Raw genomic sequence first — 26,039 nt, 5'->3', positions numbered from 1 at the left:
CATAATTGCTTTAGAGAAAATAAAGAAGACATTTATTGGGCATTTTGCCAGGGCTTGAAAATTGTAGGAAAGAGGAAGCATTGGAAGGTCCAGGGTTAGAACAGAGGATACTGAGGGGTGACTTACTCCAAGTGTAGAAAATAATGAGGGGCTTGGATAGAGTGGAGAGTGAGGACCTGTTTTGCCAAGCAGAGAGGCCAAATATTGCAGACACAAATTTAAGGCAATTTGTGGAAAGATTAGAGAGGTCTTGAGGGAGAATGTTTTCACCCAGAGGGTGCTAGGAGTCTGGAATCTGCTGCCCATTTTGGTGGGAAATCATTGAAAAGGATCTACACTTGAAGTCCCATTAAATGCAAGGCTACAGCCTGGCTGCTGGAAAGTGGAATTTGACTGGTTGTCAAGTTTATTCATTGAGGTGTAGGTATGTTAGGCTGAATGGCACCTTTCTAATGGATACCTGTTCTATGGAGACCCTATAATTCACCTTGTTGTTGGCCTTCTGATTCATCAGTAAGGCAAGACCACTCTATCCCCATATGCCTGGCTGACTTAGCAAATACATGGATTTTCTAACTTACTGTCAGAGTGATCTGATCCTGTGTTTTCACTGCTTGCCTGGAGTATTGCTGGTCATGGCTTTGCATCAATGTCTTCTGAGGTCTTTTTTCCCTTGTTTTTGGATTTTCTATCCTTTTTTTGCCAAAGTCTTCTGAAGTCTTGGCCTGGATCATTTGGAGTCTTCCCATTTTATTTCCTCAGCTCTGCCTTTGGAGTTTTGCAAGGGCCTATTCTGCTATCGGAGGCTTCCCTTTTTTATTTTGCTGTGTTCCCCAGCACCCTATTTTAGCACCAGATTCTGTCTCTAGAGGCTTTCTCCCTCACTGCCACCACGTTTTATCCAGTGCTTTAAAACAATATAGTGACCTACACTGTTGGAAGCATCTTTGGATGCTGGAGGTCGATATATACACGATAGCTCAGGCTGCTTCCAACATTCTCTACACAAGGCTTTTCAACTCTTTATGTATTGCAACACTTCTTTACCTATATCTGTAAACAGGATCTCTATTGTAATGTCTAAGTCCTCTCTGTTCACATGGCCATTCTGGACTGGTGACTTCTCTCTCATTGATGTCAGAGTAAAGAAAACAGTTATTTGATCATGATTTACACAAATGTCATATCCCCAGCACTTACGCGTGAATTTAATCCCCCTCACATGTTCATATGTATGACTGAAACGTAATGTTAAAAACACTGAACCTACAATAAGTCACCTTTTAAAGTTCATTCATGGGTTGTGGATGTCGCAGGCTGGGCCCAGAATTTCTCACCCATCCCTAGTTGCCCCCTTGAGAAGGTGGTAGGGAGCTGCCTTCTTGAACAGCTGTAGCCTACATGCCGTAAGTTTACCAACAGTGCCAGTAAGGAAGGAATTCCTGGAATTGGACCCAGTGGCAGTGAAGGAACGGCAATATATTTTCAAGTCAGGAGCATGAGTGGCTTAGTGGGGAACTTACAGGAGGTGGTGTTCCGTCTAGATGGAAGCGGTTGTGGGTTTGGAAGGTGCTGTCTGAGGATCTTTGGTGAATTTCTGCGGTGCATCTTGTAGATAGTACACACTGCTGCTGCTACTGAGTGTGGGTGGTGGAGGGAGTGGATGTGGTTGCTTTGTCCTGGATGGTGTTGAGCTTCTTGAGTGTTGTTGGGGCTGCACCTGTCTAGGCAAGTGGGGAGTATTCTATCCCACTCCTTACTTGTGCCTTGTAGATGGTGGACAGGTTTTGGAGATTGAGGAGGTGAGTTACTCACCGGAGTTTTCCTAACTTCTGATCTGCTCTTGTAGCCAGTGTGTCTGTGTGGTGAGCCCAGTTGAGTTTCTGATCAATGGTAAACCCAAGGATGTTGGTAGTGAGGGATTCATTGATGATGAATGTCAAGGGTGGTGGTTAGATTGTCTTTTATTGGTGATGGTCATTGTCTGGCATCTGTGTGATGAAGAAATCATCATGCACACAAAATTGCAAGTGATCTAAATAATCGTCTCAAGTAGAATATGATTAAAAGATAATTACATGTAGTAGAGCTGTTCCAACCAGTCTTGTGTTCTCATTCATCATGCTTGTGAGTTGGATAAATATTTCAGCATCATAATCAAAGCGGTCTCCAAATAGAATGGAACAGATTATATTGCTCACAGCTGAATTCAATATCCACGCTGTTTCAAAAGGCTGACCTGTAAGCAAACAGTATTCCAGGTAAAATAAAGCTGTATATACCACACATAATTCTAGTATTTTGTCCTTTAAAAAACCCAAGTTAGACAAGCTGCAATACAACATTGTTAATACAATATCCATCACTATGTATTGTATGCATTTTGTGCTAGAAGTCAGCATTTCATGAGAATTTAATATTCAAAGTCAGGATTAGGGTTATTTCAGTTCAATTCAGTTCCAAGGGTGCTCCATTTTACTTTCTTTTTCACCAGGGTGACTCCATCAATTAGCACTGGGGAAGCAGAACAATTTCTCATCAAGAAGTTGAAACTTTGTACAAAATTCCTACATTGGTCATGTTCATTAGTCAATACCATTCATACTCACTCACCAATCATTAGAAGCAAATGTTATGTTACCAAATTATTTTGCAAAAGAACTTCTGGCCAGGAATTTAGTTACCTTGGCTAGTTCCCCTCTTCTGCTTTTTCAACATAGTGGGTATGGTTTATAAGTTGGCAGATGACACCAAAATTGGTGATGTAGTGGACAGCAAGGATAGTTACCCTAGAGTACAATGGCACCTTGTTCAGATAGGCTGAAGAATGACAGATGGAGTTTAATTTATATAAATGTGAGGTGCTGTGTTTTAGAAAGGCACATCAGGGCAGGACTTATACACTTAATGGTAAGGTCCTGGGGAGTGTTGCTGAACATAGAGACTTTGGAGTGCAGGTTCATAGTTCCTTGAAAGTGGAGTCACAGTTAGACAGATAGTGAAGAAGGTGTTTGGCACGCTTGCCTTTATTGGTCAGAGCATTGAGTATTAAAGTTGGGACCTCATGTTGTGGGTATACAGGACAATGGTTAGTACACTTAGAATACTGCATTCAATTCTGGTATCCCTGCTGTAGAAAAGACATTGTGAGACTTGAAAGGTTTCAGAAAGGATGTTGCCGGGCTTGGGTTTTTTGAACTATTGGGGTAGGCAGAATAGACTGGGGGCTGAGGGGTGGCCTTGTGGAAGTTTATATAATCATGAAGCACATGGATAGGGTAAATAGCTGAAAGGTCTTTTTTCCAGGGCAGGGGGGTCCATAACTAGAGGGCATGGCTTTGTGGTGACAGGGTAAAGATTTGAAAGGCACCTGAGGGATATCTTTTTCACACAGAGGATGGTGCGTGGGTGGAATGAGCTGCCAGAGGAAGTCGTGGGGGCTGGTACAGTTACAAAATTTAAAAGGCCGTCTGGATGGTTTCACGAATAAGAAGGGTTTTGAGGGATATGGATTAAACGCTGGCAAATGAAACTAGATTAATATAGGATATCTTGTTGACATGGACAATTTGGACTGAAGGGTCTGCTTTCATGCTGTACAATTCAGTGACTCTAAAACTGACAATGGATGTTTTGAATCTGATGTTATTTAATGTGTCCAGATGTGACCATTGGCTTTGCGAATGGAGAATGTCATACAGGGAATTCTCATTCTTGATGTGATGAAACTGATGATTCAGTTTTAAATTGCTTTAACCTCAGTGGAATTAAAAAGCCAGTCAAACGCCAATGTTTCTGTTGGCTCGTCGACATTTGTCTGCCCCAACAGTATGAATGTAATTGATGGAATTTCACTTTTATTTAAATGAAAATCTTTTGTGCAGATGTCAATTTCAAGGCAACGATTAATCACAGCATTTCATGAGCCATGAAGCACTCACCCTTATGACTCTCAAATACATCGACAAGAAAGCTGGCCTCTTCAGTGATCCTGTCCTCAATGGATTTCTTGCCCATGCCAAAGCCTCGGAGAGCCGAGATCACAAACTTCCGGTTGTCCTGCCACAACTTCCCATCACTGAATATAACCCCTGAAAGTGACACAAGGAAAGCTGATCAAATATTGTGGGCAGTTCTGCTGTGAGTGCGACCAAACCCTGGGTCTCTAATCCCCTTTATTTCCCTGAGAAGCAGAACATCCTAAAACCAAGAAGAAGGCCACTCAGTCCATTGTATGCATGAGGAGGAGCGATCTGGTTGGTCTCACTTCCCAAAATTTCTCTGACATTATCAGTTTCAGGCCTATTCCCTTTGAATGGTCCTATTGACAATTACTTCCATACCAACCCAGGTACGACATTCCAGATGGTAATGAGAGTTACGGAACCAAATCTCAGCCTCCCTCTGATTTTATTTTAACCAGTAATCTTCCCAGTTTAAGTGTTTGTCAGTTCATATTTAAGATGGTCCCATAACAGATTGAGCCAACACAGCAAAGAATCAAACAGGTATACAGCAGGGAAACAGACCCTTCTGTTCAACTTGTCCATGCTGCCCAGATGTCCGATATAAATTGAGTCCCATTTGCCAGCTTTTGGCCCATATCCCTCTAAGCCCTTCCTGTTCATACATCCATTCAGATGCCTTTTAAATGTTGTAATTGTACCAGCCTTCACAACTTCCTCTGGCGGCTAATTCAATGTAAACACAACCCCCTGCCTGAAAAAGTTTCCCCTTAGGCCTCTTTTATATCTTTTCCCTCTCACCTTAAACCTATGCCCTCTAGTTTTGGACTTCTGCACCCCAAGGAAAAGACCTTGTCTATTCACCCTCTCTACGTCCCTCATGATTTTACAAACTTCTATAAGGTCACCCCCTCAGCCTCTGACGCTCCAGGGAAAATAGCCCCAGCCTTTCCAGCCTCTCCCTGTAGCTCAAACCCTTCAACCCCGGCAACATCCTTGTAAATCTTTCCTGAACGCTTTCAAGTTTCACAGCATCCTTCCTATAGCAGGGAGACCAGAATTTCAAGCAATACTCCAAAAGTGGCTTAACCAACGTCCTGTACAGACACAACACGATCTCCCAACTCCTATAATCAATGCATTGGCTTATAAAGGCAAGTGTACTAACTGCCTTCTGCACTATCCTAACCAAATGGGAAACATTAGCTTCCTCTCTCTCCAGGGATGCTGTCTGACCTGCTGTGGTCTCCAGCATTTGTTGTTTTCAAAGAGCTATGTTTGTTGACCAAATATTGACCAGCTTGAACATTTCACATTAAAGTTCTGACACTTGAGCAACATTTATGGGCTTAACCAAGGGAGGGTTTTGTGGTCTGCGATCAGCTCAAAATCTGATCACTGCAATTTAATGTGACAGGAGGAAGCTCGGTCACTTTCAGGTTTTGGGTGAGATGTTGATACTTTTGTTGCATTTTAGCCTGTGAGTCTCAAAATTTTTGGTTCATTCTCACTCTCGGCTAGAACATAAAAGTCAAGAGTTGTGTTACTGTATAATACACATTAAGTATTGCATAGTTGAGCTGCTGTGTCTAATTTGAGACTTAGACCCATCTGTCTGTTCAGGAGGATAGAAAATATCACCACATATTTTGAGGAAGATTAGGGGTGTTATTTCCAGTCACCAGAAATCAGATTATATGGTCATTTTCACATTGTTGTGTGAGCATTCACTTTGTGTAAATTGGCTGTAACATATAATGCGAAAGAGTCACTGTTGACAGGAAGAAAAGAACAAATCATACTAAGTAAATGCTGGGAGATTACAGGATGCTGTAATACAGAGGGTATATGAATCACAAAAGGTTAGTGTGCAGCTACAGCAAGTAATTAGGAAAGCTAGCAGAATGTGATCATTTATCAGAAGAATAATTGAACATAAATGCAGGCAGGTTACTCTTCGGTTACACATGGCTCTGCTGAGACCACACCTGAAGTATTGTGAACAATGTTGTCACCTCACTTAAGGGAGGACTGCAAGGCATTTGGAAGTAGCTCAGAGAAGGTTTCCAGAATAATACCTAGGATGTGTCAGTTTTATGACGGGGAAAATGTTGGAGAGGCTTGACTTGTAACCAGTCCACCATGGAGGAGTGAAAGGGGACTTGATTTTACACATTAGATCCAGACTCATCAATGGCAGGCCATTGGATTAAATACTGTTAATTAATATAATTTTGCTGCTGCTGGCCCTCAGTGCTTCATAGGTAGTCAGAAATGAGATGCTATGTCTTTTCTGATTCTTCTTTAGCACATTGGTCATGGAACAGGACATGATGGGTGGTATCCTCAGCATGAAAATAGGTTTTGTTTCCTACAGGCTGTGCAGGGTCACATGTGCCAATGCTGTCATGGGCAGATGCAGCTGCAGAATGTACAGTGGTAAGGATTGAGGCTTTAAGGCTTATCCCTCATGCTGTTTCCCTCAGTCCGGCTCATGCGTCAGCCACCTCAATCAGTATGGATGCTGCTAATGCATTCATGGTGATCAACATTGAACATCACCATGCAAAGCACATCCTCTGCACTTGCCAAGCTTCCAAATGACCTCCAACATAGAGGCAAACCAAATCATTGGCTGAGGGGTGTGGGAGACATTAACTAGTAATCACCAAGAGGTTCCCTTGCTCATATTTGATTTGTTAACATGAGAACCATGGTAGCAAGGTAACATGGAGCCATGGGGCAGCATACTGGCTCAATGGATAGCACTGCAGCCTCATAGCTCCAGGAAACTGGGTAATAACCCTTCCAAAAAGCATCCCTTCCAGACCCACCTACTCAAACCAAATCTCATCCCTGTAACCCTGCCTTTCCCCTGGCTCACCCACCTGGCCTGCTCATCCCTGAATACTATGGGCTATTCAGCGTGGCCAGTCTACTGAACCTACACATCTTTGGACTGTGGAAGGAAATCGGAGCACCGCACAGTCACAGGGAGAATGTGCAAACACCACACAGACAGTTGCCTGAAGCTGGGATTGAACCGGAGTCCCTGGTGCTGTGAGGCAGCAGTGTTAACAATGCCACTATTTGATGGAAATATACTAATTATACACAAAGTGCTGGTGAGCCATTAATGTGAATTCTTTATTTGAAAATAAGGATACTTAAAGACTTCAATGGGGGATAACAGTGAAATACATTAGACCTGAGGTGAATTCAGAGTTACGGGACTGCTATATCACAGCCTGGTACATGTACATTATAGACCTGACTGGGTGGAGAGAGCAGATTTTCTCTCCTGAAAAGCATTAATAAACCAGTTGGGTTTTTACAATCGTCCAGCATTTTCATGATGATCATTCAGCAGATTAGTTTTGATTTGAGATTTATGAACCAATTTATTTCTAGTTTCCCCAGCTGCCCTGATGGGATTTGAACTCATGTCTCTGGAACATTAGTGTGTAGCCTCAGCATTTATGAGTGTGGAACTAACACTGCTATGTTCCCATGGCCTGAAGGTCATGAAAGTCCGGACAGGAGTATGATGAGCAACTAAACCAATATCGCTCAGTGTTATCACTAAAATTACCTCCTTGATCAACATACCCTCCCATTCCGCATTACCCAGTTGATTATGCTCTCTAATTTTAGTTTAATATGTCAAGAAAAGATCTCTCATTAGTATGGAAAAGTATATGATTTATCTTCGCTCGGAAGTCAATGATCCGAAACTGATAAATAAGAGGACATCGACTTTCTAACTATTTTCCAGAGATAATACTCGCAAGTTCAAACATTACCTTTGTAGCAAATAGGTTTAACAGATTGTATAAATAATTAATATTTGTGTTGCTTAAACCTCTTCCCTCAGAAGCAGTAGACAGGAGAGTTGAGGGGGGTGGGTGGTTAACCGTTTCAACCTTCATGAAGGAACCTACTATGGATGGTCATTGAGAGGTAAGACCCTTGTAGAGCTCAACAATGCAACTGCATAATGTACACAGCCACAGTCAAAATCATCAGAGGGCAAATGCTGTTCAGACTGCAGTGTCTTGTTACTAATTCAGGCCAATATAGCAGTCATCATTGTTATTCAGAAACCAAGCCAAGCTTTCTGAAGTTTGGTATTTTTTGCAGGTATCTATTTCATAAAGCTACTGCAGAACATCTTGTTTCAATACTAACCCAGCGAATGGGCAAATGGGTTTACCATCTTATGCAAAACAGCCTCTCCAAGAATGCGGCACCCCGATCTAATCACGGCACACATGAAGCCACGCTACTACTCCTCATACAATAAATGGAGAATATCTGGTAAATGTCAGGTTAATAATAGTGAGAAGCTGATTGAGACATGAAAAATTTCCACAGGAGGGCTGGTTGCGATAATACGATTGATGTGGACCTACAGATTACCAAACAATTTGGACAAAATACCACATAACAGATTTGTTACCAAGGTATTGGCCCATGGAATAAAACAGACCGTGGCAGTGTGCAGTTTGACTGTGTTGGAAATTAGAGACTGTTCTGTTTTCAATTGCATGAAAGTTTATAGTGGTAATTGCTGGTATTGGGACCAATGCTTCTCTTGATATAAATTAATGATTTAGACTTAAGTGGTCAGGGCACAACTTAAATATGCAAAGGTGATACCAAAATTGGGAAGTATCTTGAACAGTGATGACGAGATCAGCTTCAAAATGGAGATGCAAAATGAATTAAAAGATGCAATTCTGAGGTGTATCCAAGAACAGAGAGACACTGAGAGAACTGTGTCCAGGGAGGGTCATGCTGCAGCTGTACAGGACATTGTTGAGGCCACTAATACTGTGTTTAATTCTGGTCTCCCTATAATAGGGAGGATGCTGTTAAACTTGAAAGGGCTCAAAAAAGATTTACGAGGATGTTGCCAGGGTTGGAGGGTTTGACCTGAAGGGAGAGGCTGAATAGGTTGGGACCATTTTCTCTGGAGCATTGGAGGCCAAGAGGTGACTGAGAGGGTTTATAAAAGCATGGATATGCTAAATAGCCATGGTCTCTTTCCAAAGATTGGGGGAGTCCAAAACTAGAGGGCATGGGATTAAGGTGAGAAGGGAAAGGTTTAAAAGGAACCTAAGGGGCAACTTTTTCATGTTGTATGAAACAAGCTGCCATTGGAAGTAGTGGAGGTTGGTAGAATTACAACATTTAAAAGGCATTTGGATAGGTATACGCAGAGGAAAAGTTTACAGGGATATGAGCCGAATGTTGGCCAATGGGGCTAGATTAATTTAGGATATCTTGTCAGGATGGATGAGTTGGACAAAGGGTCCTTCCCTGCTGTACAAGTCCATTTAAAATCATTGGGCAGGCTGACAGAAGACTTGAAAAAGGATAAGGGATCTGGGGCTTCAGAAATAAAGAGGCCTGGTGTAAAAAGTCAGGCAATTCTGCTGAAACATTGTATTCAATTCTGGGCACCACACTGCTGGAAGAATTTTTTAAATCTTGAGGGAGTGCCTCCATTGGAAGGACTTCATTCTGGGGATGCACTGGAGAAGCTGGAGTTTCTGTGCTTGCAGGAGAGAAGATTGGGGGAGCTTTTGATAGTGGTATTCAAAATCACGAGGTGACTAGTCAGTAGATAAAGAGCTGAAGGAGAGGCACTGGACTTGGAATGTTAACTCAGTTTCCATCTCCACAGAATGCTTCCAGACTTATGGAATTTCTCCAGCACATTCTGCTTTTATTTCAGATTTCAAACAGTATGTTGCTTTCAGATAAAGTTAAAGAGGCTTCTCACTGACTGGAAAGCTGAGAAGCAGAGTGCACCGATTTAAAATTATTACCCCTAATGGAACAAAACATCTGACAGAAAATTTATTGCGTGGTGATGATCAGAATTGCTGAGGAATATATGGGAGGCAGATTTTATGGAGAGTTCCAAAGGGAAAAAATTTTCAGGGCTGCAGTGAAAGTGCAGGGAGAGTGGGACTGGCTCATTCGCTGATAGATGCTGGCCTAACCCTGGATGCGAGAGAGCAAGAGAGTGAGCCAGAACATTTCCTCCCACTGTGACATGTCAGGTTGAGAGAAGACCAACGGGAAGACCAAGTGTCAAATTACCCTGGATAATAAAATGTGAGGCTGGATGAACACAGCAGGCCCAGCAGCATCTCAGGAGCACAAAAGCTGACGTTTCGGGCCTAGACCCATCAGAGAGGTCTAGGCCCAAAACGTCAGCTTTTGTGCTCCTGAGATGCTGCTGGGCCTGCTGTGTTCATCCAGCCTCACATTTTATTATCCTGGATTCTCCAGCATCTGTAGTTCCCATTATCACTGTCAAATTACCCTGTCGGGATGAAAACTCATCAAATATCGGAATGTGCGGCCTCCCAGTTAACAGATCAGCGTGGTTTACAAGAGCATCTTTCACTGCATCGTAGCCGGAAAACACCACTGCCTTCAGCGGGCCAATCTCCACTGAAAATACGCTTCCATATTTCTCCGCGAGCTAGCAAAGAGAGAGAGAGTTTTTCCATTAGAGTTTCATTTCTGGTTAGCTGTAAAACGGAGAAAAATAAATGAGAAAAATGGGTAATTACTTCAGCTTTAAATCCTAGCTTGCCAATCTGGTAGATGTGGGCGCCTCTTCTACCTGTCCCAGAATCCCAGCATTCACTGCTCACAATGTGGTCTCCTCTACACTGGGAAAATGAAGCGTAGACTTGGCGACCGCTTTGCAGAACATCCATGTTCTGCTCGCAAAAAAAACTCTGAACATGCTGCTTGGCCTGCTGTGTTCATCCAGCTTCACACTTTGTTATCTTGGATTCGCCAGCATCTGCAGTTCCCATTAACCCTGAACTACCCGTTGCCTGCCATTTTAAATGCACCACCCTGCTCCCAGGCCAATATCTGCCTCTGGCTTGCTGCAGTGCTCCAGTGAAGCCCAACACAAGCTGGAGGAACAACACCTCATTTTCCACTTGGGGACCCTACAGCCCTCTGGATTCAATATTGAGTTCAATAATTTTAGGGCCTAAACTCCTCCATGTCCCAGCCCTCCCACCCCACGCATCAGGCCTTATTACCACAGCCTGCCATTACACACCCCTGTTGACTACTCATCCTCCCGGCCTGATCGTTAGCAACTCCTTTGTCTGTCCAACTGTCTTTCTCTCTTTGGGCTCAATCCCCACCCCACCCACCTCCCTATTTTCTGCATACCCAGTGACTGACATTTTCCCAGCCACCATCAGTTGAGGAAGAGTAATTGGACCCAAAACATTACATCTTAATCAAAGATATTTTTAAAATCAACATATTCAGAGAAGAAAAAAACTTATTACACAGAGGAGGATACTCATCAGGGGCAAGTAGGTTTGAACCTGATGTCAATAACATGATAAGCTATCAAATGGGCTTTAGGGGTATCCCTGTCTCCATGCCAGGAGGCCGGGGTTCCAGTCTCACCACTTCCAGAGGTGTGTAACAACATCTCTGAACAGGTTGATTAGAAAATTGGTCAAATATACTTTAGGGCTGTTGCCACAGACTGTTAGTGAATCTACCTCTGGGTCAGGGCTCTGGGTTCAAGTCTCACCCTTCCATAAAATGTGTACTAGATTGATCCAGGAGATACCAACATTACAGCATTTTAATTGACAGTTCTGAACAACTGTACCCTGGGCTTTGACTTCGTTTTGAATCGTGGGGAAAATAGAGAAGGGCCATTCAGCCCATCGTGGTCAGGTTCCCTTTGAAGAAAAACGCGAATCAGTTGTTCAGGTTCTTGTGGCGCAATGGTAGTGTTCCAACCTCTGAAGGAGGCGGCCTGGGTTTGCAGTTTAGCTGCCCCAGGGGTTGGTCACAGCATCTCTGAAACAGTCGAATAGAAAATTGAGATGTTGGAAAAACAGCGAAACAGCGTGACTGGACTTATCATGGAGTTAATTAAGTTACATGTTTACAAGGTCATTCATGCTGCACGACTCGTGTGTGTGCGCAATACGTTTGATCTTTTTACTCCCTCCTAGTCAGTCCCAAATCAAAGTCCAAAGTTTAGAGATCATAGACCCAGAACTAACAGATTCCTAGATCGCAGATTACAGATCTGTTTGGGGGTGCAATCCCTCATTTTGTGCCTCTCAGTCGCCCTGAGCATCTCCTTGGGAGATGTTCCTTCACACCGCCCCATCCCTCCGACATTCCCCAATGCAGGATTCTCACCTACCCCCATGAGAGACCAGTCCAGCCTCCTGAGGTCCAGTTGGTGCAGATTCCCGATCAGAGGAAGGGGAGTCGGTCCAGGAGGGAAATTCCTGGGAACTCTCCGCCGGATAAAAGAAACGACCAGCAAAAGAAAGAGAGCCAGCAGCGACAGGACCGGGGTGTAGCCTGTGGCAAAGTGCTTAAGTAACGCCATCGTCTCCGAGTGCCCACACACACTAAGCGGAGCCTCTTGTGTCCTGATGTTATAGTGTGGGTTGTCCTTCAGTCCAACCTTCCACTTAATTACTGCCAAAGAACCGCCTCATTTTCCTTAATCGTCTGAATGTCTTTAACCCCCACTTTCCCGTGAGCTGTGTCATTAATTAAACAGATCGGTACGCATCCCCGGAGCTTCAGTTCTAAGTACAGGACGGCATTGGATAGTGGACACCCCTGGGCGAATGATATTAAGGCACAGCAAGATTCCACTCAGAGAAAGTGTTGTCAATTTTCACACCTGGCTCTAACTGAGCTTGTCGGGACAGTCGTACCTGGCACGCTTTTATGATGAGTCCTTTCCCTGGGACACTGTTTCGCTGAAAAGTGAGAATATCTAGTAAACGTATACACGTGTAGCGCAGCAGAAAATTATATCTCTACAGGTCTGCTGTTCTGAATCACACCTTAAAGATTATTTGCATTAATTGTTGCTTGATAGTACAGGGCTTGAGTGTTGCTAGTAAAAGAGACATTCTGCTGAGGGTTTTTTTCTTTCACAAATGATCGAGTCAGAGATATACAGCCTGGAAACAGACCCTTCAGCCCAACCATCCATTTCCCAAACTAAACTAGTCCCACCCTAGCCCATATCCCTCCAAACTTTTCCTACTCATGTACTCATCCAAATGCTATTTAAACATTGTAACTGTATCCACGCCGAGGAGGTGGCAAGGCTGGAAGTCAGAGTTGATGAAATGTGGCGCTGGAGGAGCACAGCAGGTCAGGGTTGCAGCCAAGTCAAGGTTTCAGGCCAGGACCCTTCATCAGGACTGGGAAAGGGGAAGGCAGCTCAGAAATACATAGAGGGAGGAGGGAGTGAGGCTGGCTGATCGTAGGCGGGATGGTGATAGGTGGATGCGGGTATGGGGTTGTAGAGATTGGTCACTGGTCAATCAGTCATTGAGTCTGCGTTTGGTCTCCCTGATATAGACCAGCTATGGTGAATCAGCTCGAGGGTCAGCACCATATTGACCATCTTAATCAGAAACCCCTCCGTTGGCTGATATCAGAAAGAGCTGATCATTCACGAACCAGAAAGTGGCGTCTTTCTGAGCTTGAGCCCAAGCTGACAGCTCCGGGCCTGGAGGAGACAACTTTCGTTGCAGATTCCGGGACAATGCCCAGTGTGACAATCATACAGAGGCAAAAACAGGATTGGCACTTCTCCTAAATCTACATTTTAAATTCTGTATTTCATCTCTGCCCTGGATTGAGAGTGCAAGAGCATTATTAAGCACCAGAGAAAATGCTACAAGGACAGCAGAGCCATAACCTGTTTACAGTGTGGCACAGAGCAGGCTGGTTGTCGCTGTCAGGTGCATATTGCTTTACAGACATACCCCTGCACCTGCTCACTGATCCCATTGGTTGCAGCCTTTCACTTCTGCACTGAGTTCCATAGCTGGATCTACACAGGCATGTTTTGAGAATTATTCAACTTGTCCCAATTTGCCTTAGCTTAAACCCAGTGAACACCCCAGTAGCTGCACAGTGAACTCTCCAATCTTGTAAATCATTGTGGTCAAGGGGAACCAATAGCACGGAATGAGAAGACAGAACATTGATGAGCCTTGAACGATTGGAGTTCTGACAAAGGAATCTCTTGCCCCTGTCAGAGAGACAAAGACTTCCTCAGATACATCAGGAATCCAACAGAACTGACCAACCGGCTGCCCGCCTGATTCACTTGGATCAGTGCCTGATTGCGAATGGGACTGACGGCAGAAAGGATTTGTGTAGATTGAAGGGAACAGTTATTCCTATAAACAGGTTTCTGCAGAGAGGACGGGGCAGCTCGGAGTGACTTTTTAAAAACCTTTGATCTTGATGCCATTGGTTCAGAAGTGTTTGCGATATTGGTAGAAAAAAAAACAATTCAGTGCCTTTGGGCAATATTTTCTCCACCCACAGGCCAAGAACTATCATTAAGCTGAAATCTTTGACCTCTTTATGGGGTATTTTGGGGAATGGCCCCAAAAAGCCCCTCCTGGGATCATCCTGTCCCTGTCAAGTTTCGTGTCCTGCATGTATTATGTGGAAATTTAGTCTCAACAAATAAGCACTTTCAATTGAATTTGTCTCGAGAGTCATAAATATTAATAGTTATCATGCTCCCACTGAATTACTTTAAATATGTTGACAAATTGTCCTCATTAGTGAACCATAACATTTATGTGTTTGGGACAGTTTGATTTCTAGGCCTGTCAGAGCTGATGAAGCTAAGTATTGAGAGGGGAGTGTACTGGCAACAGAACAGACAGTGCCCATTCTGTGTTGTTGAACAAGACAAAGCTCTATGCTTCAGTTTGTCTATGCTGCTTCTCCATTCAAAGTTCTTTGTCTATTTTGTCTATTTCAGAGAAAGTTCAAGATGAAATTGATCAGGTTATAGGAGCTGGTCGATTTCCGAGAACAGAAGACCAGAGACATATGCCCTACACTGTTGCTGTGATTCATGAGATCCAGAGGTTTGCCAACATCGACCCCATGAACCTTTCTCATTCAACAAACGAGGACATGTTTCAGAAGATATTTCATTTCAAAGGTATGAGTTAAAAAAGGCTTACATTTCAGTTTGTGCCACTGTTGTAATGATAATAACAATGTGGTACTTTCTGAATTAAAAATATGATTGGAATTTGAAAGAAAAGTAAATTAAAAGAAAGGGGAATTTCAATGTTGACTATTTCTAAAAAATAACATCGTTAAAGGCTTTCATCACACAATCTGATAGTGAAAAATGAGGCCATTCATCACATCGCATCTGTTCTGGCTCTCTTGAGCATTGTGACAGAGCCAAACGCCTGCCTTTCTCCCATAAACCATTGTTTCTATTTAAATGATCATCTAATGCCCTCTTCAATGCCTCATTTGGACCTGCCTGTACCACATGTCATTCCAATCCCAGGCACTAACTGTGGGAAGAGGTTTGATTTCAAATCTCACATCATATTTGTTTGCGAAATGCTTTACAGCTGTGCTCTCGGGTCTTCAGTCCCGTTATGAGCACCTTGCACTGATCAGAGCAATGCGTATGTAGAGTGCAACATTATTTTTAACGCATGAAAGGAGAGTGCTGATTGGTTGGCCAGTCGCCCAATTAGCAGACGCTCAGGCAAATGCACCGGTTAATGATGACTGGTGCTTAACTGTCAAACTCCATCTAAGGTTTAAATGAAGCCAGTTGACCGTAATTGGTCAAGGAATTACCCTGAGGAGTGAACTGGAGATTGGAAGTCACCTATTTTATTGAGTTAAAGAGGCACAATCTGTATACATGTTCGTTCTGTTGCAAACAGCAGGTTCCTGTGCACTAATCCATGTAGCCTCCATTGCAGGCCAAATGACAATTTGGACATTAGTGAGTCAGGAATTGTGTATTTTTGATTGAGGGGGTGAGACATTACATTTGACAATAAGGTCGGGCCAATTATAACCTGAGGTGTCCAGTGAAACTAACAGGATCGGCTACAACACTGGGTTTACACATCCTGCATGACTCACTCTCCATTGAAGTCAGGCACAGTGACACATTCGGAATTGCTTTCCGTGTTTTTCAGGGAACCTACATTATTCCTTTACTGACCCCGGTGCTGTATGATAAAACTCAATGGGAAAAACCACACGAGTTTAACACAGTTCACTTCCTGGATGCTGATGGGAATTTTGTGAAGAGAGATGCCTTCTTGCCTTTCTCCGCAGGTAATTGGTCGAAAAAGTAACCACGTGTTCCAACACTAAAATACGTCAATTTCTGAAGTGACACAACTTACTGTTGAGAAAAATCTGGTAGCAACCTCCAAAATTTCACCATGAGTTGAGCTGCCCCGTTTGTTACTTCATTCATGAGACGTGGGCACTGCTGGCTGGGCCCAGAATTTATTGCCCCTCCCTAGCTGCCCCCTTGAGAAGGTGGTGGTGGGCTGCCTTCATGAATGCTGCAGGCCATGTGCTGCAGACAGGTGCTATTAGGGAAAGAATTCCGTGATTTTGACCCAGTGACACTGAAGGAATGAGGATATGGAAAGGGCAGGGCAGTGGATGTGAAGAATGTGGGATGACTCATAATCCTGTTGAAGAGCAGAACTGCCTTGAGGAGCTGAATGGTCGGCTCCAGTTCTTATTTCTTATTGTCTTACAGTCAGGATGGTGAGTGGCTTGGAGGAGTTCAAGAAGGCAGCTCACTACCACCTTTTCAAAGGGCAACAAGGGACGGAAAATAAATGCTGAAGCAAGCCAGCGACACCCATGTCCCATGAGTGAATAAAGAAAAGGAATGCAAAAGAAGAAGGCTATAACCATTAGTGTCAATTACTTCAACTCAGGATGTATCACAGGTCCTGCAATCACACTGGGGCTTGGTGAGACCACACCTCTGCACAGTCTTGGTCTGTTTACCCAAGGAAGGGTAAAGTTACCTTAGAGAGAGTCACTAAGCTGATTGCTAGAATGAGGAGGGACGGAGAAGGCTCAGTGCTATATTCCTTCATGACAAGAAGAATGAGGAGTAATCTCATTGAAATATTGAGAATTCTTCAGGCCCAGGACAGGGGACGTGCTGGGAGATTGTTCTCGCTAAATGGACAGCTCTAGAACTAGTCATAGTCTCACAGTAAAGGGATAAGGACTCAGAGTGGTGTGGGTCTTTGGAATTCTCTACCCTGAGCGACCTGTGAATGTTCAGTCATTGAGTTGATTCAGGACTGAGTTTTGGATCCTATTTAAATTCCTAACTAAATTATGGGGTAGGTGTGGTATAGTGGAGTGTAGGAACAGATCAACCAGGATGTTACTGAGTGAGGAGTGAGCTTGAAGAGCCAAATGTTTTCCAAGTGATTGAGTTCAGTCTGTACGGGAATGGAGAGACACAATGCTGTGAATGAAATTGCTTGCCTTTGAGTGACCACTGGGTAGGCCTCAGAGATAGGCATTTGGAAGGTGGTGGTCTGTGTGTGGACTGTGTGTGTTGGTGAGGTACTGACGGTGCCCTGTTCTTTCTCAGGTTGGAGGGTGTGCACTGGTGAGGTGTTGGCTAAAGTGGAGCTTTTCCTGTTCTTCATCACCCTGCTGCAGAAGTTTCACTTCCAGTCCCCACCAGGTGTGACGGACCTGGATACCAGCCCGAGAATAGGCTTAGTCACCAACCCGAAACCTCACCTGGTTTGTGCTGTGCCTCACTGAAGGGACCAGCGACAGTCCCAGCAAATCTTTCCCTGCTGAGTTTACAAATGTGAGGCAGGCCTGAAACCAGATTTCCATATCTCTATCCACCCTGTAATGCAAACGTTCACTCTTTGCACAAACCTGTATCACATCATCCTCACTTCCATAACGATAACATTTCCTCAGAATTAATTGGGAATCTTCTCCAATTATAAAAGGAGGCAGAAATTCCATGGAGAGTTTGGACTCTCTTTGCAAATTATCTAAAACCCCATTCCAAACGTATGCAAATGATTCATGTTGAGACAATCCTTGCTTTTTGGAGCATTACTTTCGTTGATGCATTGCAATGACTGAATGGTAAACCATGTTCCCTATTCATACAATAATTAGCATTTCTTTCTGATTGCTTGTTTGGCTAATTACCCTCAGCCTGGTCAGACTAATCGACGTAACTGCAAAGAAACATCAGGTGGCTGGAAATTCTCCTTGTTATCAATCCTCATTTTCTGCAGCAGGACTGGGTTCTGCCTGCCTTTCTGAAGTTTGGACAGTTTTTCCCACCTCTGTCATGCCTTCTGAACACCCTTGAGGTTAAAGAACCTCTTGATATTCCCCTTGACTGTTGCCCACCGGTCCGCTGGAGACTCAGAAGGTCTTCACCAGTTTCATCGCTTATGAGATCCTCCATTGTTCTGGGGTCAACATTTTCACATTCAGCTTCCACGTCCCCTTGCCAACCGCTGGTCAGAACTGGGGGCTGGGGAGATGGTGGGGGTGAGTTTTAAAATTAGAGGTCACCCTTTCGAATTAGAATGAGGTAAATTGTCACATGTACAGAAGTGCAGGGATGAGATTTTTCTCTCTCTGTGGGTTGTGAGATTTTGGAACTCTCAGCCATTAAAATGCTCAGCAGGTCTGTTAGCAAAGTGTGGAGTCAGGCTGGCACAAAAACAGAAGTTGCTGGAATGTTTCAGCAGGTCTGGCAGCATCTGTGGGAAAAAAAAATCAGAATTAATGTTTCATAACTGATGTCCCGAGCTCTGAGGAAGGGTCACCAGAGCTGAAACATTAACTCTGATTTTTTTCTTCACAGATGCTGCCAGACCTGCTGAGCTTTTCCAGCAACTACTGTTTTTAAGCCTGATTTGCAGCATCTGCAGTTCTTTTGGTTTTTATGGAGTTAACCTGGGCTGTGATTCCCCAGCAGTTGAACATGCTTGATGCCAACGTTGTTAAATGTGGACGCTGAGAATGGTCAGTTGGGCTCGGGAACTAAGATTCTGCAGGAAGCCAAAGGGGAGGCTCCTTAAAAGAAAAAATGTATCTGGGGGTCTGGGGACTGTGACATGAATGAAAAGACTGAATTGAAGTAAAATTTGAATTTAACTTAAAAGAACTGCAGATGCTGTATATCTGGAACAAAATCAAAGTCGCTGGAAAAGCTCAGCAGGTCTGGCAGCATCTGTGAAGGAAAAAACTGAGTTAACGTTTTGGGTTTGGTGACCCTTCTTCAGAACTGTGTTGTTAAATTTGAAATTCCCGGGTTTGGGAGTTAGTTCCGGGATTGAGAAACAATCCAATCACAATACGCAATACCGACCAATCGGTGGTGGCATTTTCTGAGCCAATCGGAAGCGGGTTCAACTTGACCAATTGGACAGCATCGGGTCCTTGCTGGCGGCCGCCAGGACACTATAAATGGAGCGACATAAGGGCCATGTATTTAGTTTCGGGGGTAGAGTTGGAGTAGGGTGATGGCGAGGACGAAGCAGACAGCTCGGAAATCCACTGGGGGTAAAGCTCCCCGCAAACAGCTAGCTACCAAAGCTGCCCGTAAGAGTGCCCCGGCCACCGGCGGTGTCAAAAAGCCGCATCGCTATCGCCCGGGCACGGTGGCGCTGCGGGAGATCCGCCGCTACCAGAAATCCACCGAGCTGTTGATCCGCAAGCTGCCCTTCCAGCGCCTGGTGCGGGAGATCGCCCAGGATTTCAAGACCGACCTGCGCTTCCAAAGCTCTGCAGTGATGGCCTTACAGGAGGCCAGCGAGGCTTACCTGGTGGGCCTCTTCGAAGATACCAATCTGTGCGCCATCCACGCCAAGCGGGTCACCATCATGCCCAAGGACATTCACCTGGCCCGGCGCATCCGTGGGGAGCGGGCCTGAGCTCGAACCCTCTTCAGTCCCCCACAAACAGCAAGTCAAACGGCTCTTTTCAGAGCCACTACTATCAGCAAAGGTATTACCGAGCCAAGCAAAAATGCACTTTATTTTAAACATCCGTTGGTCAAGACTATATTGAGCTGAGGCGAATATGGCTCCGGTCGTCGGGTTTTGGAGCGCTTTTTCTTGGATGTCAATTTAGCTTTTTGCGGAGCTTACGGTGGTTTCTGGCCTAAGTTCATTCCTTTATTAGTTTCGGGTAGCATCCAAACTTAATTTCGCTGCCCGTGTCTTGTATCCACCTGGTCTTTGCCCCTCCATTTTGGACCCCAGGGGTTTCCCCAGTAAATCTTCAGCACGGAGCTGAAATGCTCCGTCCCACACAACATACTAGTGAATCTCTTGTGCAAATCCCACCACCCCCCAACTCGGGTGGACATGTAGGGCTACCTTACTACAATTCATCTCCTTACTAGGCTCTCAACAGCACTTTAATTGAGAACTGCGTTATCAACTTGTATTCCACCTCGCTATCACCTTTGAAGGTGGAACCCCTGTTCTCTGGGGAACAGACCATTTGGCTCTGAATCCACAGCGATTGAAGAGCGTCCCACACAGACCCACCCTTTCGTAACCGTTTCCACCTAAACTGCGCAGCTTTGTACTGTGGGAGGAAACCGGAGCACCCGAAGGCAACCCGCGCCAGACCTGGGGGGAATGTGCAGCTCCACGCGGATAGTGGAGCGAACCTTGGTGCGGTGAGGCAGCAGTGCTTAACCCACCGCACCCAGATCATAGAAATCCACGAGCCGAATCTGATCTCATCTGCGGTTGTCAAATGTTTTAATGATGAGATAAACAGCGGAGTAACTGGCAGCATCAAGGAATAGAAAATGGCTGTGGCTTCGTGTCGAGAAACTACAGTCACAATTGAATGTGAACTGCGTTTTCTCTCGGTAGATCTCCGGAGATTTCCGTTTCCTTTTTTTAAAAACAAGATTACCAACAGCTGCAGTTCTCCATTCCAACTTAGCTGGTGAGGACAGAGTTTTGTTTTTTTTTGGTTCTCCTCCTTCCACAAACCCCTTTCTTCTCTCTCTCTCTCTCTCTCTCACAAACACACTCTCTCACAAACACACTCTCTCACACACACACTCTCTCACACACACACTCTCTCACACACACACTCTCTCACACACACACTCTCTCACACACACACTCTCTCACACACACACTCTCTCACACACACACTCTCTCACACACACACTCTCTCACACACACACACACACACACACACACACTTTATTTCAGTTCAAGGTTTGGGGAAAATGTTTTAATTTTCTGTTGTAAAAGTAGATTGCGCTTACTCTAATTTTAGTCTGGGTATTGTCCCCTTCGCAGGAGTGATTTGGGGGTTTGATTTTGTTTGCATCTCTCTTTAAAAGAGTAGAAACGGAGCTAGTGACTGTTTCATTGCGCCCAGGACTATGCTATCGCAATGTAAGTTGAAACTCGATTCCCGCTGTTTTCCACCCCACGATTCACATGAGATACCAGACTCCGCAATTTGAAAAATAATTGATTCCAGAATGATTACAGAGATAGCAGCAGGGTAAACATTTCTGAAGAAGGTCCTAAGCCCGAAACATGGGCCTTCCTGCTCCTCGGCCTGCTGAGTTCATCCAGCTCTACGCCTTGTTATCTCAGAACCCGCAATGATTAATTTGCTTTACTGTTCAATTCCTCGAAGCTGACTGTGGGTTTGAGATGTTCAGCTCCAACACCGAAAATCCTCAAACGTCGATATGAGGTGGTTTCCAGAAGGCGGAGTCAGCGAATAACCGGACTCGCTGCGTTGTCGGGGCTGTGTGTAAACGGGGGTCAATTGCCATGCAAACGCATGCGTGATCCAAGGGCCAATAGGCTCGCCGTATTACCAGCGGCAAATCGAAGCAGGTGTCCGACCGCCGATCCTTCATTTGCATAACGGGGTCTATATAAAGCGGCGCGGCGGCGCTGTGCAGCACAAGTTCGGGTGCGAGACAGAGCGGTGGGAAGAGTGGAGCCACTGGGACGGGAGGCTGGAGCCGAGCGGGCGCTATGCCGGAGAGCGGGACCAAGGTGATCGCCAAGAAAGGAGCTAAGAAGGCGGCCTCTAAGTCGCACCACAAGGGCGACAAGCGGCGCAAGAAGGCCCGCCGGGAGAGCTACGGTATCTACGTGTACAAGGTGCTGAAGCAGGTCCACCCGGACACGGGAATCTCCTCCAAAGCCATGAGTATTATGAACTCGTTCGTCAACGACGTCTTTGACCGCATCGCTTGCGAGGCGTCCCGCCTGGCTCACTACAGCAGGCGGCATACCATGTCCTCCCGGGAGATCCAGACCGCCGTCCGCCTGCTGGTGCCCGGCGAGCTCGCTAAGCACGCCGTGTCTGAGGGCACCAAGGCGGTCACCAAGTACACCAGCTCCAAGTGAAGGGGGAAGGCGCGCACACACACACACGGCGGATCTTTACTCAACATCAAACAACGGCTCTTTTCAGAGCCAACTCTTAACCACTCCATTCCGAGGGAGCTTGTTCCTAGTGCAAGTCACGGTACCTCACTACACAAGTTCATCCTTCTACCAGTGTACTCTACGCTGTACCTCCCATATTGTAACCAGCGTCTAGAGATGCTGGACTGCAACGGTTCAAGAGGCCAGTTCAGCACTTAAGTACAACTGAGACTTCTCTCTGACCCGAAAACTTTAATACTGAGGTTGTCCATTTGTTTCCAACACCCACTTCTATTCTTACCCCCCGCCCCCCCCCCCACACACACATACACCTTTAGTAATTACTGCGCTGAAGATTTGTGCTTACTATCTTTTTTTATTATTGCTACATATGTGAAAGTACAGGGCAATGTTTCACTTTGCGAGTAGTTGGTGAGGCCTCTTGTGGAGTATCGTGTCCAGTTTCGGTCACCCTGTTAGAGGAATGATATTAAACTAGAGTGGGTTCAGAAAAGATTTACCAGAATGTCACTGGAGATGGACATTTTCAGTCATTGGAGATAGTAAAAGCATTCCTGTTTCTGCAGAAGTTCAAACGTCACTTCAACTTCATAGCAGGGACAAAAATTATTTGGGCGATGTAATATCTTTTGAGCCTGTTAGGAACCTACAATCTCCAGATTTGTAGTCAGGCACATTACCTATTGCACCACAGGTCCACACCATGGCTAGAAGTTACACACTGCAGTTATGGTGTTAATGCAGAAATGAATAGCAATGGTAACATTCACAACATGGACAGCCAGCAAAGTTCATCACTGTCACTGCTTCAGTTCACTGGCCCCGATTTTGTGATACAGTGAGTTTCACTGGCAAAGAAAACACATTTGTCCTCAGGGAGCTGCCATTCACTCTATCCAGTCTGCTCAGCTGTTCAGTGAGATCACTACTGTTGTATAAAATCTCAACTCCACTTTCCTGCTTTTTCTCCACAATGTGAGGAAAACTCGAGTCTAATCACAACATTGTATATTTCTGAAGAAGGGTCTCGACCCGAAACGTCAACTTTCCTGCTCCTCTGATGTTGCTTGGTCTGCTGTGTGTTCATCCAGCTTCATGCCATGTTAACTCAGATTCTCTACCATCGGCAGTTCCTACTATAATTGTATATTCGCGTTTTTTTTGCCAGTTTAGATTACTGGCCTGTGTGCGCTTGCAGAAAATTGTATAATATGAAACGAGTGAAAAAATTCTGCAATTTAACCGAGTGCACAGACAACCATATGAGAAAGTTCAGAGAGCGAAAATATTACCTCCATTTCTCCCTGCACAGATATCTCTCTTTACGGGTTGAATACTTGTAGCATTTTTCTTTATAACTGAGACATACTCACTGACACATCCTCCCTCAATCCACAAACATCTGTGCTGCCAAAAACTATCTGCTTTAGATTAAAGTTGTTTTCCCAAATCCTGATGTCCCAGTAACCTTTCGTCCATGTCAATTAAAGCTGCTCCATGCACTCATTGCCATCCCCATTTCTGGTGGAATCTTCACGGCTGGGCCACTAACTTTCTCTTGTTCCGGGCGAGGAAACTGGAATTATATGGTCATTTGCAGCAGTGGTTACTGCCTTGTGTGAGCAAACTGGTGAAGTAACCGATGTTAAGCTGCATTTCTTTTTGAAAAATTCATTTTCAATATTTTCCTGCACTATTCCCTAAACATGTGATGTTTTGAAATTTCAGTCTTGAACAGACTCAGTGACTGACCCTCCCACAGCCTCTGGGCCACCAAATTTCAAAGTTTCACCCCACTCTGACATTCCCACATCTCCACCCATTATTTGGCAAGTATTCCTGCCATGGAAAATTCATTATGTACATTCTAAATGATGAACATAATGTGGGAAACGCATGTCCAGTGGAGCAATGGGTCAGTGTGTGATCATTATGTGACAGTGTAGAGGCCTGTGAAATACCCAGTATGAGTTCGAGCTTCACCTGGATTGGCTTTTACTGACAATGGAGGACAGAATAAGGCCATGTTGAGCAAATTTGAATTTATTGGAAAGTGTCAGTTTCTGTGGATTGAGAAACAAATTTTTCGGCGGGAAATATCTCAATTATCAACAAATATCTGGCACATATTCAATGTTTGCGGGAACATCTGTGGAGAGAAAACTGAATGTGATGTTCTAGCTCGATAACCTTTCTCAAGTGGCTGATCCTGCATTGGCTGCACTCTGGGGAAATAAAAAGTTGTTTAGCCTGTTTCATTTTACTCGGTCTGCTGCTAACGGACTCACTGGAAGCTCTCCAGCTGCCCAAAGAAGTGCAATTAAGTGCAAAGCCCATACTAAAGATAACACCATGGAAGCCCAGGGCAATACTCCTGTAGATCAGGCAGAATCTATGACATTATTTTTAAAAAAAAAACAGAATTAGATCATCCTATTCTGCTGTTTGACTGGTGCATTCAACTTTTGTTGGAATTCATTGAATTCAAGTGCCGCTGAAAAGAACAGAGGCTTGAAAATACAAAAAGGCAGAGTCTAGTTGGTGGATTTCTTCGGCAGGGATCAATAAGTATGAAATGGATGCAAAATCATAATAAATGTGGTCATATCTTTAAGGTACAACATAAAATCAGGAATTTCGTCTCTGAGAGACAGTTCACTTCCTGATTATGATGGTATAACATTTCTTACCAATTAATAAAAGAGCACTGTTTCATTTCTAAAGCTTCACAGAGGCTGGATAGGCTGGGACTTCTTTCACTAGAGCATGGGAGGTTGAGAGGTGACCTTATTGAGGTTTATAAAACCACAAGAAAGGTGAATAGAAAGTGTCTTCTCTCTAGGGTAGGGGTCTTCAAAACGGCATATTTTTTAAAGGTGACAGGAAAAAGATTTTAGAAAAGAGGGCCAACATTTTTAAAGTAGAAAGTGGTTCATTTTTGGAGTAAGGGTCCTGAGGAAGTGATAGGTGCAGTTACAACATCTAAAAGATATTAGGATAAGAAATGTTGGTGAGAATTTGGGCCAAATGCAGGCAGGTGGCACAAACTTAGTTTGGGACCATGTTGGTGTGGACTGGTTGAGCCAAAAAGTCTGTTTCCATGCAGTATGGCTGACTATGGCTAGAGCTAATCAATGGCAGAGAAATCAAAGTTAATGTTTCGGGTCCGGTGACCATTCCTCAGAACCCGAAATGTTAACTATGTTTTCTCCTTCACAGATGCTGCCAGACCTGCTGCGCTTTTCCAGCAACTTTGTTTTTGTTCCTGATTTACAGCATCTGCAGTTCTTTTGGTTTTTATAAGGTGAATCAATACCTTGTGCAAGTTTGGCGTAGCCTCCCTCCTCTTCTACTGTCCATAGTTAAAGAAGCTTAGTATATTGCACGCCTCATTAATAGCTCTAAATTTCCCACCCTGTTTAATGACACTGGCTCCCCTGTTCCAGCACACCCTTACTTAGCCAGTCACTGGTTCAGGTTCTGACCCATTTGTTCGAACTGCCCTGGTGATTGTGGATGATAGGGACAGTTCTCAATAATGAGCAAACGTCTTGAAATGCATTCCCTCATCCAAGTCAATGCTGACAGAGAGTACCCTTTGGGGTACATAATTCTTACACATCCATCTAGCTGGAAAACTTGTCCCCAGTTACAAGGACATCTGAGTAACATGGGCAATGTGGGAGTGGCACATAAATCAACTTGCAAATGTTGGAATGGCCCTGGTGCTTTCATTTAGGGAACTTGC

General features: G+C 44.5%; 3 protein-coding genes and 1 pseudogene across 3 annotated transcripts in view; 3 read left to right on the top strand and 1 right to left on the bottom strand.

The window, feature by feature from the left end:
* LOC125446302 (cytochrome P450 2K6-like) overlaps positions 1-12,452 on the bottom strand; it is a 36,242-nt gene extending 23,790 nt beyond the window's left edge. The window contains exons 1-4 of the mRNA XM_059639425.1: positions 12,187-12,452; positions 10,302-10,464; positions 3,942-4,091; positions 2,079-2,239 (exon numbers count right to left, since the gene is read on the bottom strand). Coding sequence (XP_059495408.1) covers positions 2,079-2,239; positions 3,942-4,091; positions 10,302-10,464; positions 12,187-12,378 — 666 coding nt within the window. The 5' untranslated portion in view covers positions 12,379-12,452. The remainder of the gene's footprint in view (positions 1-2,078; positions 2,240-3,941; positions 4,092-10,301; positions 10,465-12,186) is intronic.
* Positions 12,453-13,380: 928 nt separating this feature from the next.
* LOC125446301 (cytochrome P450 2K1-like) lies at positions 13,381-17,656 on the top strand (annotated as a pseudogene).
* A 1,707-nt stretch (positions 17,657-19,363) lies between these two features.
* LOC125446363 (histone H3-like) lies at positions 19,364-19,774 on the top strand. The gene has a single exon (XM_048519873.2). The coding sequence runs from the start codon at positions 19,364-19,366 to the stop codon at positions 19,772-19,774; it is 411 nt and encodes a 136-aa protein (XP_048375830.2).
* A 2,097-nt stretch (positions 19,775-21,871) lies between these two features.
* On the top strand, positions 21,872-22,249 carry LOC125446364 (histone H2B-like). The gene has a single exon (XM_048519874.1). The coding sequence runs from the start codon at positions 21,872-21,874 to the stop codon at positions 22,247-22,249; it is 378 nt and encodes a 125-aa protein (XP_048375831.1).
* The last annotated feature ends 3,790 nt before the right edge of the window (positions 22,250-26,039 follow it).

The sequence above is a fragment of the Stegostoma tigrinum genome, chromosome 34 (assembly GCF_030684315.1).
Source record: "Stegostoma tigrinum isolate sSteTig4 chromosome 34, sSteTig4.hap1, whole genome shotgun sequence".
NCBI lineage: Eukaryota > Metazoa > Chordata > Chondrichthyes > Orectolobiformes > Stegostomatidae > Stegostoma > Stegostoma tigrinum.
Note: the sequence above shows the minus strand (reverse complement) of the source record. Positions and strands in the feature narration are given on the sequence as shown.